The sequence below is a fragment of the Anas platyrhynchos genome, chromosome 2 (assembly GCF_047663525.1).
Source record: "Anas platyrhynchos isolate ZD024472 breed Pekin duck chromosome 2, IASCAAS_PekinDuck_T2T, whole genome shotgun sequence".
In the NCBI taxonomy this organism is placed as follows: domain Eukaryota; kingdom Metazoa; phylum Chordata; class Aves; order Anseriformes; family Anatidae; genus Anas; species Anas platyrhynchos.
Genome location: NC_092588.1, coordinates 1,065,153 through 1,083,800, shown reverse-complemented (window position 1 = coordinate 1,083,800; position 18,648 = coordinate 1,065,153). Strand labels below are relative to the sequence as shown.

General features: G+C 52.5%; 6 protein-coding genes across 6 annotated transcripts; all 6 read right to left on the bottom strand.

The window, feature by feature from the left end:
* Positions 1-2,405: 2,405 nt before the first annotated feature.
* LOC140001792 (feather beta keratin-like) lies at positions 2,406-3,392 on the bottom strand. Its single transcript, XM_072034229.1, has 2 exons — positions 3,173-3,392; positions 2,406-2,968 (listed from the first exon to the last, which is right to left on the bottom strand). Exons 1-2 carry the CDS (start codon positions 3,375-3,377, stop codon positions 2,619-2,621), a joined length of 555 nt encoding a protein of 184 aa, XP_071890330.1. The 5' UTR covers positions 3,378-3,392; the 3' UTR covers positions 2,406-2,618.
* A 2,020-nt stretch (positions 3,393-5,412) lies between these two features.
* On the bottom strand, positions 5,413-5,718 carry LOC140001860 (feather keratin 2-like). The gene has a single exon (XM_072034571.1). It carries the CDS (start codon positions 5,716-5,718, stop codon positions 5,413-5,415), a length of 306 nt encoding a protein of 101 aa, XP_071890672.1.
* A 2,780-nt stretch (positions 5,719-8,498) lies between these two features.
* Positions 8,499-9,401, bottom strand: LOC140001789 (feather beta keratin-like). The gene is made up of 2 exons (XM_072034221.1): positions 9,266-9,401; positions 8,499-9,061 (listed from the first exon to the last, which is right to left on the bottom strand). The coding sequence occupies exons 1-2, from the start codon at positions 9,384-9,386 to the stop codon at positions 8,712-8,714; spliced, it is 471 nt and encodes a 156-aa protein (XP_071890322.1). The 5' UTR covers positions 9,387-9,401; the 3' UTR covers positions 8,499-8,711.
* A 2,103-nt stretch (positions 9,402-11,504) lies between these two features.
* Positions 11,505-11,810, bottom strand: LOC119716020 (feather keratin 2-like). The gene has a single exon (XM_038175278.2). It carries the CDS (start codon positions 11,808-11,810, stop codon positions 11,505-11,507), a length of 306 nt encoding a protein of 101 aa, XP_038031206.2.
* Positions 11,811-14,592: 2,782 nt separating this feature from the next.
* Positions 14,593-15,495, bottom strand: LOC119716165 (feather beta keratin-like). The gene is made up of 2 exons (XM_072034223.1): positions 15,360-15,495; positions 14,593-15,155 (listed from the first exon to the last, which is right to left on the bottom strand). The coding sequence occupies exons 1-2, from the start codon at positions 15,478-15,480 to the stop codon at positions 14,806-14,808; spliced, it is 471 nt and encodes a 156-aa protein (XP_071890324.1). The 5' UTR covers positions 15,481-15,495; the 3' UTR covers positions 14,593-14,805.
* Positions 15,496-17,599: 2,104 nt separating this feature from the next.
* Positions 17,600-17,905, bottom strand: LOC119716019 (feather keratin 1-like). The gene has a single exon (XM_038175277.2). The coding sequence runs from the start codon at positions 17,903-17,905 to the stop codon at positions 17,600-17,602; it is 306 nt and encodes a 101-aa protein (XP_038031205.2).
* Between the last annotated feature and the right edge of the window lie 743 nt (positions 17,906-18,648).

Genomic DNA, 18,648 nt, shown 5'->3' with positions numbered 1-18,648 from the left:
CAGCCCCCTCCCCCACGAGAGCCCCCCCTTTTATTGCTGAGTGTGACATCAGGTGTTATGGAATATCCCTTTGGTTGGTTTAGGTCAGCTGCCCCGGCAATGTCCCCTCCCCATCATTTGCCCACCCCCAGCCTGCTGGCTCTTGGGGGCTTAGGAGTCCTGATGCTGTGCCAGCACTACGCAGCAATAGACACAACACTGGAGTGATATCAGTGCTGTTCCAGCTACGAGTGCAGAGCACAGCACTGTGCGGGCTGCTGCAGGGAAAAGGTGACTCCAGCTCAGACAGACCCAACACAGTTGGGCATTCATCCCAACACACCAGCCTGTGACTAGCCCTTGTCTTTTCCATTGGGTGTGCTTCATTGGTGGCTTGGTGGCCATCTTGCACATAGAGGCTGTATGTGGGAGCAAGTGTATGGGAGCAAGACCGCTGTGTTGTCCCTGGGGCCGCAGTCCAAAGAGGCAGAGAAGAGGTGTTTGCATAGCAGGGTGTTGGAGTCGCGGGCCTGTCTCAGGGCTGACAAGACTAAGTGCATTGGGAGCCCTGCCATGCTTCTTCAAGTGTTGCTTTGGCACCTCCATTGAGCTCCCTGTTCTGTGGCCAGCACAAGGGCTTTGGCCTAATACAGTTTGGTTGGAATCCCTTGGGCTTTCTGTTGAGGCCTGGGAGAGGCTGTGAGACTTGTGATGGGCAGGGACAGACGTGGTTTGTCTGACAGAAGGTCTGGGCCTAAGGTGCTGGGGTGTTCTTTGAGGTGAGTTTCAAGGGGGAATCCTATTTCTCTGCGTGCTGTTCAATGTAGACACAAATGAGGTAGACGTTTCAGAGGGGAGCTGGAGGTGTGCATGCTGCTTGTGGCTCTGCACCTGAGGCCCCAGTGGTCGTGGTTGCATTCTGAGGAGTGGGGAATGGCAAGTGCAGCCCCTGATCTACCAAGGTGACAGTTTTGAAGGGTTTCCCACTGCACCTTGTTGACGAAGATGCTGGGGAGTCTGTGTAACTGGTTATGCAGGAGTACATGGGACCCAACGAGCTACACCTGCAAACACTGAATGTCCCAGGTGATGTTTGCAATAGCAGTTTCAATTATCTTTGAAAGGTCATGGTGACTGGGAGAGGTTCCTGAAAACTGGAAGAGACTCATCCCACTCTTTTGTTCAAGAACAGATGAAGGGACGAATATCTGGGAAACTGCAGCCTGGTCAGCCTGATATCAGCCTCTGGGAAGGTTCTGAGGAAATCCTCCCTGAATGTATTCTCAAGTACGGAAAAGTGATGGAGAGTAGTCAGCATGGATTTATATAGAGCCTATCCCATGTGTGCCTACACAGCATCTTCTATGTAGAAGTGACTGACGGCCTACCTGTATGTGGGACTCTGTGATAGTGTTTGTTGTGAAGGTGGAGGATCAGAGAGGCACAAACAACACCGATTATTGGCTCGGCACTATGCAGCATCAGGTCCCTTTGTAGATGGCTGAAACAGGCCCTTATCAAACATGGGGCAGCTGCTGGATTATTCTCACAGAGGCCTCCCCTGTACTCCCCACTACCAAAACTTTGCCACATAAAAACAGCACAATAGGGGAGGTCTTGTGGCACTTTTTGACCTGATTAGAACCATGTTCTTAAACAGGGTCAAGAAGGAATCATCATAGAATGGCTCACCTTGGAAGGGACTTTAAGGATCATATTACTGCAGCCCTCCGCCATAGGCAAGGATGCCACCCACTACACCATGCTGGCCAAGGTCCCATCCAGGCTTGCCTTGAACACCACTGGGGCTGGGGTAACGACAACTTACCTGTACCATTGCCTCACCACCCTCACAGTGAAGAATTTCCTCCTAATGTCTAGTCTAAATCTATCCTCTTTTAGTTGAAGACAATTACCCTTCTCCTATCATTATCTACATGAGTAAAGAGACATTCTCCATCTTTTTAAGAACACCCCTCTAAATACTGGAAGATCTCAAGGACGTCTCCGCAGAGCCTTCACTTCTCCAGGCTGAACATGCCCAGCTCTCTGAGCCTTCTTTCACAGGAGAGGTGCTCAACGTGGAGCCTCACGAGAACAGAAAAGAGGGGGACAATCAACTCCCTCACTATGCTGGTTACTGCTCTGTTGATGCAGCACTGCATGCACTTGGCCTTCTGGGCTGCAGGCGTGCATTGCTGGATCCTATTGAGCCTTTCATTCACCAAAACAACCCAAGTCGTTCTCTGCAGGGCTGATCGCAATGAGTTCTTCTCCCAGTCTGTACTCCTGTCTGCAATTGCCCTGACCCATGTTCAGCACTTGGACTTGTTGAAACTCATTCACTTTTGATTGGCCTGCTTCTCCAGCCTGTCTAGGTTCCTTTGGATGAAGAGCACTGGGTGAAGAAAGGAGGAGTGTTAGGCTGGCATGCATTAGAACTTTATTGAGGAAGACTCGTGAAAAAGGAATGAGCAAAAGCAGCAGGGCCCTGGTCAGAGGTGCAGGCACAGTGACCATCAGCACCTACACATTTTGTGTGGAAGGTACTCCCAGAACACGGAGATCAGAGCATCCTCAGTCCATGAAGTTGGTTGCAGGGCATTGTTAGCTGCTGTCGGGGGTCCTGGCGTGGGTCCTTAGCAGGGGTAGCAGGCTCTTCTGCCAGAGAAGCAGCCCAGGCCTCCCAAGCCATAGCCTCCCAAGCCTCCCAGGCCAAAGCCTCCGAAGCCGCCTCCAGAGACGGGCACTCCCTGGGCGCTGAGGTTGCTGCCCACGGCAGCTGATGCGGAGGATCCAACGGCGGTGTTCTGGGGGAAGGAGCTGAGGATGGGTCCTGGCAGGGTGACCACCACGGTGGAAGGCTGGATGGCGACGTGGGAGTCCTCGCACTGCCTGACACAGGGCTCGTTGCAGCTGTTAGCCAGCGGGGTGGGTCCGCAGGGGTTGCAGAGGTTGTAGCAGGACATATCTGTGTTGTGGAGGGTGCCTGGAAGAGAGGGTGTTGGGAAGGTGGAGGGTGTTGGGGCTTTGAGGAGTAGTGCCTATGTAGACAAGGGGAGTGGGGAGGCCTGTGTGTGTGGGGAGCATGGTGGTGGGGAGGTGGTAGGCCTGCTTGGTTTAGGGGCATAACACCTGTGGAGAGATGGGTTCAATGGGGTAGGTGAAGAAGGGGGTCGGGGTTCAGGCTCACCTTGTTGGTCGCAGAGGAGAAGGCGTTGAAAGGAGTGTGTGAGGGAGGAAGGTGCAGGGCCGGCTTTTATGCTGCTCCTTGAGTGCCCGCAGGGCGAGAGAGCCTCTGCACGTGACAACAGTTGGTGTGAGCTGCTCTTGCATGCCAAAGCCTGGCAAGTAATGAGGTGGGGTGTGGTGTCATGCCCACAACTTGACCTTCTCATTTCCTCATGTTGAGGATATGGTATTGGGTCCTGGCGGCACCATCAAAGTGAGAGAATTAGAGGCCGGGGCATTTCTCTGAAAGTTGCATGGGAGGTCAGGTGTATGTTGTGGCCAAAGACTGGTTGAGGTGCAGTGTCATGAGTGAGGTCTTTGCGTGGCATTCATGTGGTGTGGCCCAGACACACTGGGCTTTGTGGCTGTAGGCAAGTCATTGCAGTGGAGAGCATTGGGCATAGAAGAGGATGCTATGAAAAGAAGGAAAGAGAGGTGAGTAGGTCCTACCCTGTCTGTGTTTCCTGACTTTTCCATGTTTCCTCTTTTCCTCCAAAGCTGAAGTCCCCAGAGAACACAAGGCTTGACACTGTGCTTGACGGGATTTCTCGGGCTGGGTGGGGTGGTCTGTGAGCGGCCCAGAGGTTCATGAAAGGCAGGGGACAAGATGGACTATGAGAAAGGGCCAACTGATAGCCATCATATAACTGGGGATGATATTTGGGATTTGTGTCAAGGGTGAAATCTATTTCTCTGTCCAGTGTTTAATTTTCTGGAAGATGATTTGGACATTTCAGTGAGAAACTGGAGGCATTCGAGCTAAACCTGCAAAGGGTGAATGAACATCAAGGCCTTCCACTGGATAGCCAAGGTGAGTGTTTCGTGGGCTGTCTCTCAGGTGAGTAGTGCACATTGCCGAGGAAGATGGAGAAGCTGTGCCACTGGATGTACTGACGTGCACAGGACCTGTCAGGCTGCACCTACAAATGCTGAGAGTCCTGGCAGATATCTTCACAAGGCTATTTTCATCTTTCTTTGAAAGTTGATGGCAACTGGGTTCCTGAAGACTGGAAGAGGTTCATCCCACTGTGATGTTCAACAGATGCAGAAGAAAGGTGTGGGGAACTGCAGGCTCGTCACTTTGTGGTCATACGCTGTGTACGATCGTGGTGCAAAAGAAAGCAGCTGTAGGGTGTGCTAATGAGGGGAAATTGTTTCAGAAGGCATGGGCAAAGTGCTTTAGAATGATGAAGCTTGTGTTTGGTCACTTGTAGGTCTTGGGTGATGTATTTTAAGGTGTTGTGGCCCTTTTCAACCTATCCAAATGACCTCTAGGATTTTGCCTTTGTGCTGAGGGCAGTGGGAAGAAGAAGGGAAGAGGAAGCACGTCAGGCTGGCATGCTTGAGAACTTGTGGGTCAGCGACGGCACAAAGATGCATCCACATCCACCAGAGTGTTGCAACATATGTGTGGTGTCCGTGTGAGAGACAACTCTGTTAAATAATACTGGCCTCAGTAGAGACCCCAGAAGGACACCACTCGTCCCCAGTCCCCACCTGGGAACCGAGCTGTTGAGCGCAACTCTTGGAATATGACTGTGCAGGCAAGTCCTTATATGCTGAGTGGCCCATCATGTCTTTCCGTTTTAGAGCCTAGGAGATATGTAAGAGCATTGTCCAAATACTTCTTGAACACCAAGAGGCTTGGGGCCTGAGGGCCACTTGAGCCCTGCTCTTTGTTCTGTTTTCGGGTGAATTTGGAAGAGCGTTGGGAGAAGAAATAATGAAGAGGCATCTGAGGATTTGGGATGCAGATTCATTTTATTGAGGAAAACATGAAACAGAGGGAGCTTCAAGTGGAAGATGCACATTCTGAGGTGGCTGGAGGATGACCACTAACCTATGTCCTTGCATACGGCGGATTTTCCCAGAGCCCTTAGGTCTCCCTACCCATGGTGGGAGCAGCCCTAGAAAGGTTCCCAAGGGACTATGCTAGTGAGCAAGGCATTGCAGCAGAGAACACTGGTGGTAGGTGGTGGTGCTATGGAAAGGAGAAAGACGAAGAAAGAAGGGGGTGTGTTGGCCATGTTTCCTGACAGCAAGGGATGTCCCATACCTTGCTTGCTTGCTTTGTTGTGCCATGGAATGACGAGCTGTGGCTTGTCAGCTCGTATGCCATAGACAGCACGGAATTGGTTCCTCAGACTGAGAGCTGGCTGGCATGGTGTTGGAGGCTACTGTCAGGGATATTGGCATGGGTCCTTAGCAGGGGTAGCAGGCTCTTCCGCCAGAGATGCATCCCAGGCCTCCCAGGCCAAAGCCTCCGAAGCCACCTCCAGAGATGGGCACTCCCTGGGAGCTGAGGTTGCTGCCCACGGCAGCTGATGCGGAGGATCCAACGGCGGTGTTCTGGGGGAAGGAGCTGAGGATGGGTCCTGGCAGGGTGACCAGCACGGCAGGAGGCTGGATGACAACGTGGGAGTCCTCGCACTGCCTGACACAGGGCTCGTTGCAGCTGTTAGCCAGCGGGGTGGGTCCGCAGGGGCGGCAGATGTCGTAGCAGGACATGTCTGTGGTGTGGAGGGTGCCTGGAAGAGAGGGTATTGTAAAGTCGGAGGGTGTTGGTGGCATGAAGAGCAGTGCTGGGGGAGGCCAAGGGAGTGGAAAGGCCCAGAGTGGGGCTATGGAGAGCCTGGTGGTTGGGAGGTGGAAGGGCTGTTGAGGCTGGGGAGAGAAGGTTGGTGGAGAGATGGACAAGTTGTGGTGGGTTAAGGAGCAGAGCAGAGTTCAGACTCACCTTATTGGGTGCAGGGGAGAAGTCGTCAGGAGAAGTGTGTGAGGGTGCGAGGTGCAGGGCCGGCTTTTATGCTGGTCCCGAGTATCCGTGAGGCGAGAGAGCCTTTGCGCATGACAGTATTTGGCGTGAGCTGCTCTTGCATGCCACAACCCCTCAAGTAATGAGGTGGGGTGTGATCTCCCCACAATGGTCCAACTTCATTTCTTCCTGTTCAGGATGTTGGAAGTGGCGGAACATTTCAAGTGAGAGTATTAAAGACCGAAGGATAGCTTTTGAAGGTTCATGTAGGGGTGGATAGATGTTGCATTGAAGACATGGGAGAGGTGCATTGTTGTCCGTGAGGTCATGGTTTGGCACTCATGAGGTGTGGTCATTGGCTTTTTTGTGAGGAGGAGGTCCCCTTGTTGGCATCCACAGTAGGTTGGCCAGTGCTTCTGAGGTATGTTGGGCATTCATCCCAACACACCAGCCTGTGACTAGCCCTTGTCTTTTCCGTTGGGTGTGCTTCATTGGTGGCTTGGTGGCCATCTTGCACATAGAGGCTGTATGTGGGAGCAAGTGTATGGGAGCAAGACCCCTGTGTTGTCCCTGGGGCCGCAGTCCAAAGAGGCAGAGAAGAGGTGTTTGCATAGCAGGGTGTTGGAGTCGCGGGCCTGTCTCAGGGCTGACAAGACTAAGTGCATTGGGAGCCCTGCCATGCTTCTTCAAGTGTTGCTTTGGCACCTCCATTGAGCTCCCTGTTCTGTGGCCAGCACAAGGGCTTTGGCCTAATACAGTTTGGTTGGAATCCCTTGGGCTTTCTGTTGAGGCCTGGGAGAGGCTGTGAGATTTGTGAGGGGCAGGGACAGTCATGTGGTTTGTCTGACAGAAGGTCTGGGCCTAAGGTGCTGGGGTGTTCTTTGAGGTGAGTTTCAAGGGGGAATCCTATTTCTCTGCGTGCTGTTCAATGTAGACACAAATGAGGTAGACGTTTCAGAGGGGAGCTGGAGGTGTGCATGCTGCTTGTGGCTGTGCACCTGAGGCCCCAGTGGTCGTGGTTGCATTCTGAGGAGTGGGGAATGGCAAGTGCAGCCCCTGATCTACCAAGGTGACAGTTTTGAAGGGTTTCCCACTGCACCTTGTTGACGAAGATGCTGGGGAGTCTGTGTAACTGGTTATGCAGGAGTACATGGGACCCAACGAGCTACACCTGCAAACACTGAATGTCCCAGGTGATGTTTGCAATAGCAGTTTCAATTATCTTTGAAAGGTCATGGTGACTGGGAGAGGTTCCTGAAAACTGGAAGAGACTCATCCCACTCTTTTGTTCAAGAACAGATGAAGGGACGAATATCTGGGAAACTGCAGCCTGGTCAGCCTGATATCAGCCTCTGGGAAGGTTCTGAGGAAATCCTCCCTGAATGTATTCTCAAGTACGGAAAAGTGATGGAGAGTAGTCAGCATGGATTTATAGAGAGCATATCCCATGTGTGCCTACACAGCATCTTCTACGTAGAAGTGACTGACGGCCTACCTATATGTAGGACTCTGTGATAGTGTTTGTTGTGAAGGTGGAGGATCAGAGAGGCACAAACAACACCGATTATTGGCTCGGCACTATGCAGCATCAGGTCCCTTTGTAGATGGCTGAAACAGGCCCTTATCAAACATGGGGCAGCTGCTGGATTATTCTCACAGAGGCCTCCCCTGTACTCCCCACTACCAAAACTTTGCCACATAAAAACAGCACAATAGGGGAGGTCTTGTGGCACTTTTTGACCTGATTAGAACCATGTTCTTAAACAGGGTCAAGAAGGAATCATCATAGAATGGCTCACCTTGGAAGGGACTTTAAGGATCATATTACTGCAGCCCTCGGCCATATGCAAGGATGCCACCCACTACACCATGCTGGCCAAGGTCCCATCCAGGCTTGCCTTGAACACCACTGGGGCTGGGGTAATGACAACTTACCTGTACCATTGCCTCACCACCCTCACAGTGAAGAATTTCCTCCTAATGTCTAGTCTAAATCTATCCTCTTTTAGTTGAAGACAATTACCCTTCTCCTATCATTATCTACATGAGTAAAGAGACATTCTCCATCTTTTTAAGAACACCCCTCTAAATACTGGAAGATCTCAAGGACGTCTCCGCAGAGCCTTCACTTCTCCAGGCTGAACATGCCCAGCTCTCTGAGCCTTCTTTCACAGGAGAGGTGCTCAACGTGGAGCCTCACGAGAACAGAAAAGAGGGGGACAATCAACTCCCTCACTATGCTGGTTACTGCTCTGTTGATGCAGCACTGCATGCACTTGGCCTTCTGGGCTGCAGGCGTGCATTGCTGGATCCTATTGAGCCTTTCATTCACCAAAACAACCCAAGTCGTTCTCTGCAGGGCTGATCGCAATGAGTTCTTCTCCCAGTCTGTACTCCTGTCTGCAATTGCCCTGACCCATGTTCAGCACTTGGACTTGTTGAAACTCATTCACTTTTGATTGGCCTGCTTCTCCAGCCTGTCTAGGTTCCTTTGGATGAAGAGCACTGGGTGAAGAAAGGAGGAGTGTTAGGCTGGCATGCATTAGAACTTTATTGAGGAAGACTCGTGAAAAAGGAATGAGCAAAAGCAGCAGGGCCCTGGTCAGAGGTGCAGGCACAGTGACCATCAGCACCTACACATTTTGTGTGGAAGGTACTCCCAGAACACGGAGATCAGAGCATCCTCAGTCCATGAAGTTGGTTGCAGGGCATTGTTAGCTGCTGTCGGGGGTCCTGGCGTGGGTCCTTAGCAGGGGTAGCAGGCTCTTCTGCCAGAGAAGCAGCCCAGGCCTCCCAAGCCATAGCCTCCCAAGCCTCCCAGGCCAAAGCCTCCGAAGCCGCCTCCAGAGACGGGCACTCCCTGGGCGCTGAGGTTGCTGCCCACGGCAGCTGATGCGGAGGATCCAACGGCGGTGTTCTGGGGGAAGGAGCTGAGGATGGGTCCTGGCAGGGTGACCACCACGGTGGAAGGCTGGATGGCGACGTGGGAGTCCTCGCACTGCCTGACACAGGGCTCGTTGCAGCTGTTAGCCAGCGGGGTGGGTCCGCAGGGGTTGCAGAGGTTGTAGCAGGACATATCTGTGTTGTGGAGGGTGCCTGGAAGAGAGGGTGTTGGGAAGGTGGAGGGTGTTGGGGCTTTGAGGAGTAGTGCCTATGTAGACAAGGGGAGTGGGGAGGCCTGTGTGTGTGGGGAGCATGGTGGTGGGGAGGTGGTAGGCCTGCTGGGTTTAGGGGCATAACACCTGTGGAGAGATGTGTTCAATGGGGTAGGTGAAGGAGGGGGTCGGGGTTCAGGCTCACCTTGTTGGTCGCAGAGGAGAAGGCGTTGAAAGGAGTGTGTGAGGGAGGAAGGTGCAGGGCCGGCTTTTATGCTGCTCCTTGAGTGCCCGCAGGGCGAGAGAGCCTCTGCACGTGACAACATTTGGCGTGAGCTGCTCTTGCATGCCAAAGCCTGGCAAGTAATGAGGTGGGGTGTGGTGTCCTTCCCACAACTTGACCTTCTCATTTCCTCCTGTTTGGACATGGTGTTGGGTCCTGACGGCACCTTCAAAGTGAGGGAATAAGAGGCTGGAGAATTTCTTTGAAAGTTGCACAGGAGGTCTGGTGTATGTTGTGGCCAAAGACTGGTTGAGGTGCGGTGTCATGAGTGAGGTCTTTGCGTGGCATTCCTTTGGTGTGGCCCAGCCACACTGGGCTTTGTGGCTGTAGGCAAGTCATTGGAGTGCAGAGCATTGGGCATAGAAGAGGATGCTATGAAAAGAAGGAATGAGAGATGAGTAGGTCCTACACTGGCCATGTTTCCTGACTTTTCCATGTTTCCTCTTTTCCTCCAAAGCTGAAGTCCCCAGAGAACACAAGGCTTGACACTTTGCTTGACGGGATTTCTCGGGCTGGGTGGGGTGGTCTGTGAGCGGCCCAGAGGTTCATGAAAGGCAGAGGAGAAGATGGACTATGAGAAAGGGCCAGCTGGTAGCCATCATATAACTGGGGATGATATTTGGGATTTGTGTCAAGGGGGAAATCTATTTCTCTGCCCAGTGTTTAATTTTCTGGAAGATGATTTGCACATTTCAGACAGAAACTGGAGGCATGCGAGCTAAACCTGCAAAGGGTGAATGAACATCAAGGCCTTCCACTGGTTAGCCAAGGTGAGTGTTTCGTGGGCTGTCTCTCAGGTGAGTAGTGCACGTTGCCGAGGAAGATGGAGAAGCTGAGCCACTGGGTGTACTGAAGTGCACAGGACCTGTCAGGTTGCACCTACAAATGCTGAGAGTCCTGGCACATATCTTCACAAGGCTACTTTCATCTTTCTTTGAAAGTTGATGGCAACTGGGTTCCTGAAGACTGGAAGAGGTTCATCCCACTGTGATGTTCAACAGATGCAGAAGAAAGGTGTGGGGAACTGCAGGTGCGTCACTTTGTGATCGGACGCTGTGTACGATCGTGGTGCACAAGAAAGCAGCTGTAGGGTGTGCTAATGAGGGGAAATTGTTTCAGAAGGCATGGGCAAAGGGCTTTAGAATGATGAAGCTTGTGTTTGGTCACTTGTAGGTCTTGGGTGATGTATTTTAAGGTGTTGTGGCCCTTTTCAACCTATCCAAATGACCTCTAGGATTTTGCCTTTGTGCTGAGGGCAGTGGGAAGAAGAAGGGAAGAGGAAGCACGTCAGGCTGGCATGCTTGAGAACTTGTGGGTCAGCGACGGCACAAAGATGCATCCACATCCACCAGAGTCTTGCAACATATGTGTGGTGTCCGTGTGAGAGACAACTCTGTTAAATAATACTGGCCTCAATAGAGACCCCAGAAGGACACCACTCGTCCCCAGTCCCCACCTGGGAACCGAGCTGTTGAGCGCAACTCTTGGAATATGACTGTGCAGGCAAGTCCTTATATGCTGAGTGGCCCATCATGTCTTTCCGTTTTAGAGCCTAGGAGATATGTAAGAGCATTGTCCAAATACTTCTTGAACACCAAGAGGCTTGGGGCCTGAGGGCCACTTGAGCCCTGCTCTTTGTTCTGTTTTCGGGTGAATTTGGAAGAGCGTTGGGAGAAGAAATAATGAAGAGGCATCTGAGGATTTGGGATGCAGATTCATTTTATTGAGGAAAACATGAAACAGAGGGAGCTTCAAGTGGAAGATGCACATTCTGAGGTGGCTGGAGGATGACCACTAACCTATGTCCTTGCATACGGCGGATTTTCCCAGAGCCCTTAGGTCTCCCTACCCATGGTGGGAGCAGCCCTAGAAAGGTTCCCAAGGGACTATGCTAGTGAGCAAGGCATTGCAGCAGAGAACACTGGTGGTAGGTGGTGGTGCTATGGAAAGGAGAAAGACGAAGAAAGAAGGGGGTGTGTTGGCCATGTTTCCTGACAGCAAGGGCTGTCCCATACCTTGCTTGCTTGCTTTGTTGTGCCATGGAATGACGAGCTGTGGCTTGTCAGCTCGTATGCCATAGACAGCACGGAATTGGTTCCTCAGACTGAGAGCTGGCTGGCATGGTGTTGGAGGCTACTGTCAGGGATATTGGCATGGGTCCTTAGCAGGGGTAGCAGGCTCTTCCGCCAGAGATGCAGCCCAGGCCTCCCAGGCCAAAGCCTCCGAAGCCGCCTCCAGAGATGGGCACTCCCTGGGAGCTGAGGTTGCTGCCCACGGCAGCTGATGCGGAGGATCCAACGGCGGTGTTCTGGGGGAAGGAGCTGAGGATGGGTCCTGGCAGGGTGACCAGCACGGCAGGAGGCTGGATGACGACGTGGGAGTCCTCGCACTGCCTGACACAGGGCTCGTTGCAGCTGTTAGCCAGCGGGGTGGGTCCGCAGGGGCGGCAGATGTCGTAGCAGGACATGTCTGTGGTGTGGAGGGTGCCTGGAAGAGAGGGTATTGTAAAGTCGGAGGGTGTTGGTGGCATGAAGAGCAGTGCTGGGGTAGGCCAAGGGAGTGGAAAGGCCCAGAGTGGGGCTATGGAGAGCCTGGTGGTTGGGAGGTGGAAGGGCTGTTGAGGCTGGGGACAGAAGGTTTGTGGAGAGATGGACAAGTTGTGGTGGGTGAAGGAGCAGAGCAGAGTTCAGACTCACCTTATTGGGTGCAGGGGAGAAGTGGTCCGGAGAACTGTGTGAGGGTGAGAGGTGCAGGGCTGGCTTTTATGCTGGTCCCGAGTATCCGTGAGGCGAGAGAGCCTTTGCGCATGACAGTATTTGGCGTCAGCTGCTCTTGCATGCCACAACCCCTCAAGTAATGAGGTGGGGTGTGATCTCCCCACAATGGTCCAACTTCATTTCTTCCTGTTCAGGATGTTGGAAGTGGCGGAACATTTTAAGTGAGAGTATTAAAGACCAAAGGATAGCTTTTGAAGGTTCATGTAGGGGTGGATAGATGTTGCATTGAAGACATGGGAGAGGTGCATTGTTGTCCGTGAGGTCATGGTTTGGCACTCATGAGGTGTGGTCATTGGCTTTTTTGTGAGGAGGAGGTCCCCTTGTTGGCATCCCCAGTAGGTTGGCCAGTGCTTCTGAGGTATGTTGGGCATTCATCCCAACACACCAGCCTGTGACTAGCCCTTGTCTTTCCCATTGGGTGTGCTTCATTGGTGGCTTGGTGGCCATCTTGCACATAGAGGCTGTATGTGGGAGCAAGTGTATGGGAGCAAGACCGCTGTGTTGTCCCTGGGGCCGCAGTCCAAAGAGGCAGAGAAGAGGTGTTTGCATAGCAGGGTGTTGGAGTCGCGGGCCTGTCTCAGGGCTGACAAGACTAAGTGCATTGGGAGCCCTGCCATGCTTCTTCAAGTGTTGCTTTGGCACCTCCATTGAGCTCCCTGTTCTGTGGCCAGCACAAGGGCTTTGGCCTAATACAGTTTGGTTGGAATCCCTTGGGCTTTCTGTTGAGGCCTGGGAGAGGCTGTGAGATTTGTGAGGGGCAGGGACAGTCATGTGGTTTGTCTGACAGAAGGTCTGGGCCTAAGGTGCTGGGGTGTTCTTTGAGGTGAGTTTCAAGGGGGAATCCTATTTCTCTGCGTGCTGTTCAATGTAGACACAAATGAGGTAGACGTTTCAGAGGGGAGCTGGAGGTGTGCATGCTGCTTGTGGCTGTGCACCTGAGGCCCCAGTGGTCGTGGTTGCATTCTGAGGAGTGGGGAATGGCAAGTGCAGCCCCTGATCTGCCAAGGTGACTGTTTTGAAGGGTTTCCCACTGCAGCTTGTTGACGAAGATGCTGGGGAGTCTGTGTAACTGGTTATGCAGGAGTACGTGGGACCCAACGAGCTACACCTGCAAACACTGAATGTCCCAGGTGATATGTTTGCAATAGCAGTTTCAATTATCTTTGAAAGGTCATGGTGACTGGGAGAGGTTCCTGAAAACTGGAAGAGACTCATCCCAATCTTTTGTTCAAGAACAGATGAAGGGACGAATATCTGGGAAACTGCAGCCTGGTCAGCCTGATATCAGCCTCTGGGAAGGTTCTGAGGAAATCCTCCCTGAATGTATTCTCAAGTACGGAAAAGTGATGGAGAGTAGTCAGCATGGATTTGTAGAGAGCATATCCCATGTGTGCCTACACAGCATCTTCTACCTAGAAGTGACTGACGGCCTACCTGTATGTGGGACTCTGTGATAGTGCTTGTTGTGAAGGTGGAGGATCAGAGAGGCACAAACAACACCGATTATTGGCTCGGCACTCTGCAGCAGTAGGTCCCTTTGTAGATGGCTGAAACAGGCCCTTATCAAACATGGGGCAACTGCTTAATTCGTCTCACAGGGGCCACCTCTGTAGTCCCCACTACCAAAACTATTCCACATAAAACCAGCACAATAGAGGAGGTCTTGTGGCACTTTTTGACCTGATTAGAACCATGTTCTTAAACAGGGTCAAGAAGGAATCATCATAGAATGGCTCACCTTGGAAGGGACTTTAAGGATCATATTACTGCAGCCCTCGGCCATAGGCAAGGATGCCACCCACTACACCACGCTGGCCAAGGTCCCATCCAGGCTGGCCTTGAACACCACTGGGGCTGGGGTAACGACAACTTACCTGTACCATTGCCTCACCACCCTCACAGTGAAGAATTTCCTCCTAATGTCTAGTCTAAATCTATCCTCTTTTAGTTGAAGACAATTACCCTTCTCCTATCATTATCTACATGAGTAAAGAGACATTCTCCATCTTTTTAAGAACACCCCTCTAAATATGGGAATATCTCAAGGACGTCTCCGCAGAGCCTTCACTTCTCCAGGCTGAACATGCCCAGCTCTCTGAGCCTTCTTTCACAGGAGAGGTGCTCAACGTGGAGCCTCACGAGAACAGAAAAGAGGGGGACAATCAACTCCCTCACTATGCTGGTTACTGCTCTGTTGATGCAGCACTGCATGCACTTGGCCTTCTGGGCTGCAGGCGTGCATTGCTGGATCCTATTGAGCCTTTCATTCACCAAAACAACCCAAGTCGTTCTCTGCAGGGCTGATTGCAATGAGTTCTTCTCCCAGTCTGTACTCCTGTCTGCAATTGCCCTGACCCATGTTCAGCACTTGGACTTGTTCAACCTCATGCAGTTCTGATTGGTCTGCTTCTCCAGCCTGTCTAGGTTCCTTTGGATGAAGAGCATTGGGTGAAGAAAGGAGGAGAGTCAGGCTGGCATGCATTAGAACTTTATTGAGGAAGACTCATGAAAAAGGAATGAGCAAAAGCAGCAGGGCCCTGGTCAGAGGTGCAGGCACAGTGACCATCAGCACCTACGCATTTTGTGTGGAAGGTACTCCCAGAACACGGAGATCAGAGCATCCTCAGTCCATAAAGATGGTTGCAGGGCATTGTTAGCTGCTGTCGGGGGTCCTGGCATGGGTCCTTAGCAGGGGTAGCAGGCTCTTCTGCCAGAGAAGCAGCCCAGGCCTCCCAAGCCATAGCCTCCCAAGCCTCCCAGGCCAAAGCCTCCGAAGCCGCCTCCAGAGATGGGCACTCCCTGGGCGCTGAGGTTGCTGCCCACGGCAGCTGATGCGGAGGATCCAACGGCGGTGTTCTGGGGGAAGGAGCTGAGGATGGGTCCTGGCAGGGTGACCACCACGGTGGAAGGCTGGATGGCGACGTGGGAGTCCTCGCACTGCCTGACACAGGGCTCGTTGCAGCTGTTAGCCAGCGGGGTGGGTCCACAGGGGTTGCAGAGGTTATAGCAGGACATATCTGTGGTGTAGAGGGTGCCTGGAAGAGAGGGTGTTGGGAAGGTGGAGGGTGTTGGGGCTTTGAGGAGTAGTGCCTATGTAGACAAGGGGAGTGGGGAGGCCTGTGTGTGTGGGGAGCATGGTGGTGGGGAGGTGGTAGGCCTGCTTGGTTTAGGGGCATAACACCTGTGGAGAGATGGGTTCAATGGCGCGGGTGAAGGAGGGGGTCAGGGTTCAGGCTCACCTTGTTGGTCGCAGAGGAGAAGGCGTTGAAAGGAGTGTGTGAGGGTGTGAGATGCAGGGCCGGCTTTTATGCTGCTCCTTGAGTGCCCGCAGGGCGAGAGAGCCTCTGCACGTGACAACATTTGGCGTGAGCTGCTCTTGCATGCCAAAGCCTGGCAAGTAATGAGGTGGGGTGTGGTGTCCTTCCCACAACTTGACCTTCTCATTTCCTCCTGTTTGGACATGGTGTTGGGTCCTGACGGCACCTTCAAAGTGAGGGAATAAGAGGCTGGAGAATTTCTTTGAAAGTTGCACAGGAGGTCTGGTGTATGTTGTGGCCAAAGACTGGTTGAGGTGCGGTGTCATGAGTGAGGTCTTTGCGTGGCATTCCTTTGGTGTGGCCCAGCCACACTGGCCTTTGTGGCTGTAGGCAAGTCATTGGAGTGGAGAGCATTGGGCATAGAAGAGGATGCTATGAAAAGAAGGAATGAGAGATGAGTAGGTCCTACACTGGCCATGTTTCCTGACTTTTCCATGTTTCCTCTTTTCCTCCAAAGCTGAAGTCCCCAGAGAACACAAGGCTTGACACTCTGCTTGATGGGAGTTCTCGGGCTGGGTGGTGTGGTCTGTGAGCGGCCCAGAGGTTCATGAAAGGCAGAGGACAAGATGGACTATGAGAAAGGGCCAGCTGGTAGCCATCATATAACTGGGGATGATATTTGGGATTTGTGTCAAGGGGGAAATCTATTTATATGCCCAGTGTTTAATTTTCTGGAAGATGATTTGGACATTTCAGACAGAAACTGGAGGCATGCGAGCTAAACCTGCAAAGGGTGAATGAACATCAAGGCCTTCCACTGGTTAGCCAAGGTGAGTGTTTCGTGGGCTGTCTCTCAGGTGAGTAGTGCACGTTGCCGAGGAAGATGGAGAAGCTGAGCCACTGGATGTACTGAAGTGCACAGGACCTGTCAGGTTGCACCTACAAATGCTGAGAGTCCTGGCAGATATCTTCACAAGGCTACTTTCATCTTTCTTTGAAAGTTGATGGCAACTGGGTTCCTGAAGACTGGAAGAGGTTCATCCCACTGTGATGTTCAACAGATGCAGAAGAAAGGTGTGGGGAACTGCAGGCTCGTCACTTTGTGGTCATACACTATGTATGATCGTGGTGCAAAAGAAAGCAGCTGTAGGGTGTGCTAATGAGGGGAAATTGTTTCAGAAGGCATGGGCAAAGGGCTTTGGAATTATGAACCTTGTGTTTGGTCACTTGTAGGTCTTGGGTGATGTATTTTAAGGTGTTGTGGCCCTTTTCAACCTATCCCAATGACCTCTAGAGCTTTGCCTTTGTGCTGAGGGAAGTGGGAAGAAGAAGGGAAGAGGAAGCACGTCAGGCCGGCATGCTTGAGAACTTGTGGGTCAGCAACGGCACAAAGATGCATCCACATCCACCAGAGTCTTGCAACATATGTGTGGTGTCCGTGTGAGGGACAACTCGGTGAAATAATACTGGCCTCAATAGAGACCTCGGAGGGACACCACTCCTCCCCGGTCCCCACCTGGGCACTGAGCTGTTGAGCGCAACTCTTGGAATGTGACCGTGCAGGCAATTCCTTATGTGCTGAGTGGCCCAACATGTCTTTCCATTTTAGTGCCTAGGAGATATATAAGAGCATTGTCCAAATACTTCTTGAACACCAAGAAGCTTGGGGCCTGATGGCCACTTGAGCCCTGGTTTTAGTTCTTTTTGTCGCGTGAATTTGGAAAAGCATTGGGAGAAGAAATAATGAAGAGGCATCTGAGGATTTGGGATGCAGATTCATTTTATTGAGGAAAACATGAAACAGAGGGAGCTTCAAGTGGAAGATGCACATTCTGAGGTGGCTGGAGGATGACCACTAACCTATGTCCTTGCATACGGCAGATTTTCCCAGAGCCCTTAGGTCTCCCTACCCATGGTGGGAGCAGCCCTAGAAAGGTTCCCAAGGGACTATGCTAGTGAGCAAGGCATTGCAGCAGAGAACACTGGTGGTAGGTGGTGGTGCTATGGAAAGGAGAAAGACGAAGAAAGAAGGGGGTGTGTTGGCCATGTTTCCTGACAGCAAGGGCTGTCCCATACCTTGCTTGCTTGCTTTGTTGTGCCATGGAATGACGAGCTGTGGCTTGTCAGCTCGTATGCCATAGACAGCACGGAATTGGTTCCTCAGCCTGAGAGCTGGCTGGCATGGTGTTGGAGGCTACTGTCAGGGATATTGGCATGGGTCCTTAGCAGGGGTAGCAGGCTCTTCCACCAGAGATGCAGCCCAGGCCTCCCAGGCCAAAGCCTCCGAAGCCACCGGAGGAGATGGGCACTCCCTGGGCGCTGAGGTTGCTGCCCACGGCAGCTGATGCGGAGGATCCAACGGCGGTGTTCTGGGGGAAGGAGCTGAGGATGGGTCCTGGCAGGGTGACCAGCACGGTAGGAGGCTGGATGACAACGTGGGAGTCCTCGCACTGCCTGACACAGGGCTCGTTGCAGCTGTTAGCCAGCGGGGTGGGTCCGCAGGGGCGGCAGATGTCGTAGCAGGACATGTCTGTGGTGTGGAGGGTGCCTGGAAGAGAGGGTATTGTAAAGTCGGAGGGTGTTGGTGGCATGAAGAGCAGTGCTGGGGTAGGCCAAGGGAGTGGAAAGGCCCAGAGTGGGGCTATGGAGAGCCTGGTGGTTGGGAGGTGGAAGGGCTGTTGAGGCTGGGGACAGAAGGTTTGTGGAGAGATGGACAAGTTGTGGTGGGTGAAGGAGCAGAGCAGAGTTCAGACTCACCTTCTTGGGTGCAGGGGAGAAGTCGTCAGGAGAACTGTGTGAGGGTGCGAGGTGCAGGGCCGGCTTTTATGCTGGTCCCGAGTATCCGTGAGGCGAGAGAGCCTTTGCGCATGACAGTATTTGGCGTCAGCTGCTCTTGCATGCCACAACCCCTCAAGTAATGAGGTGGGGTGTGATCTCCCCACAATGTTCTGCCTCCATTTCTTCCTGTTGAGGATGTTGGAAGTGGCGGAACATTTCAAGTGAGAGTATTAAAGACCGAAGGATAGCTTTTGAAGGTTCATGTAGGGGTGGATAGATGTTGCATTGAAGACATGGGAGAAGTGCATTGTTGTCCGTGAGGTCATGGTTTGGCACTCATGAGGTGTGGTCATTGGCTTTTTTGTGAGGAGGAGGTCCCCTTGTTGGCATCCACAGTAGGTTGGCCAGTGCTTCTGAGGTATGTTGGTGTGGTGGTTTTACTCAGGTGGGCAGCCAAGCTCCACCACAACCGCTCTCTCACTCCCCCTCTCCT

Coding starts and splice junctions, on each gene's coding strand:
- LOC140001792 (XM_072034229.1), bottom strand. CDS start 3,377: ATGAGAAGGTCAAGTTGTGGGCATGACACCACACCCCACCTCATTACT. Junction 2,969..3,172: donor TCTCCTCTGCGACCAACAAG/GTGAGCCTGAAC, acceptor CCTCTCTTCCAG/GCACCCTCCACAACACAGAT.
- LOC140001860 (XM_072034571.1), bottom strand. CDS start 5,718: ATGTCCTGCTACGACATCTGCCGCCCCTGCGGACCCACCCCGCTGGCT.
- LOC140001789 (XM_072034221.1), bottom strand. CDS start 9,386: ATGTTGTCACGTGCAGAGGCTCTCTCGCCCTGCGGGCACTCAAGGAGC. Junction 9,062..9,265: donor TCTCCTCTGCGACCAACAAG/GTGAGCCTGAAC, acceptor CCTCTCTTCCAG/GCACCCTCCACAACACAGAT.
- LOC119716020 (XM_038175278.2), bottom strand. CDS start 11,810: ATGTCCTGCTACGACATCTGCCGCCCCTGCGGACCCACCCCGCTGGCT.
- LOC119716165 (XM_072034223.1), bottom strand. CDS start 15,480: ATGTTGTCACGTGCAGAGGCTCTCTCGCCCTGCGGGCACTCAAGGAGC. Junction 15,156..15,359: donor TCTCCTCTGCGACCAACAAG/GTGAGCCTGAAC, acceptor CCTCTCTTCCAG/GCACCCTCTACACCACAGAT.
- LOC119716019 (XM_038175277.2), bottom strand. CDS start 17,905: ATGTCCTGCTACGACATCTGCCGCCCCTGCGGACCCACCCCGCTGGCT.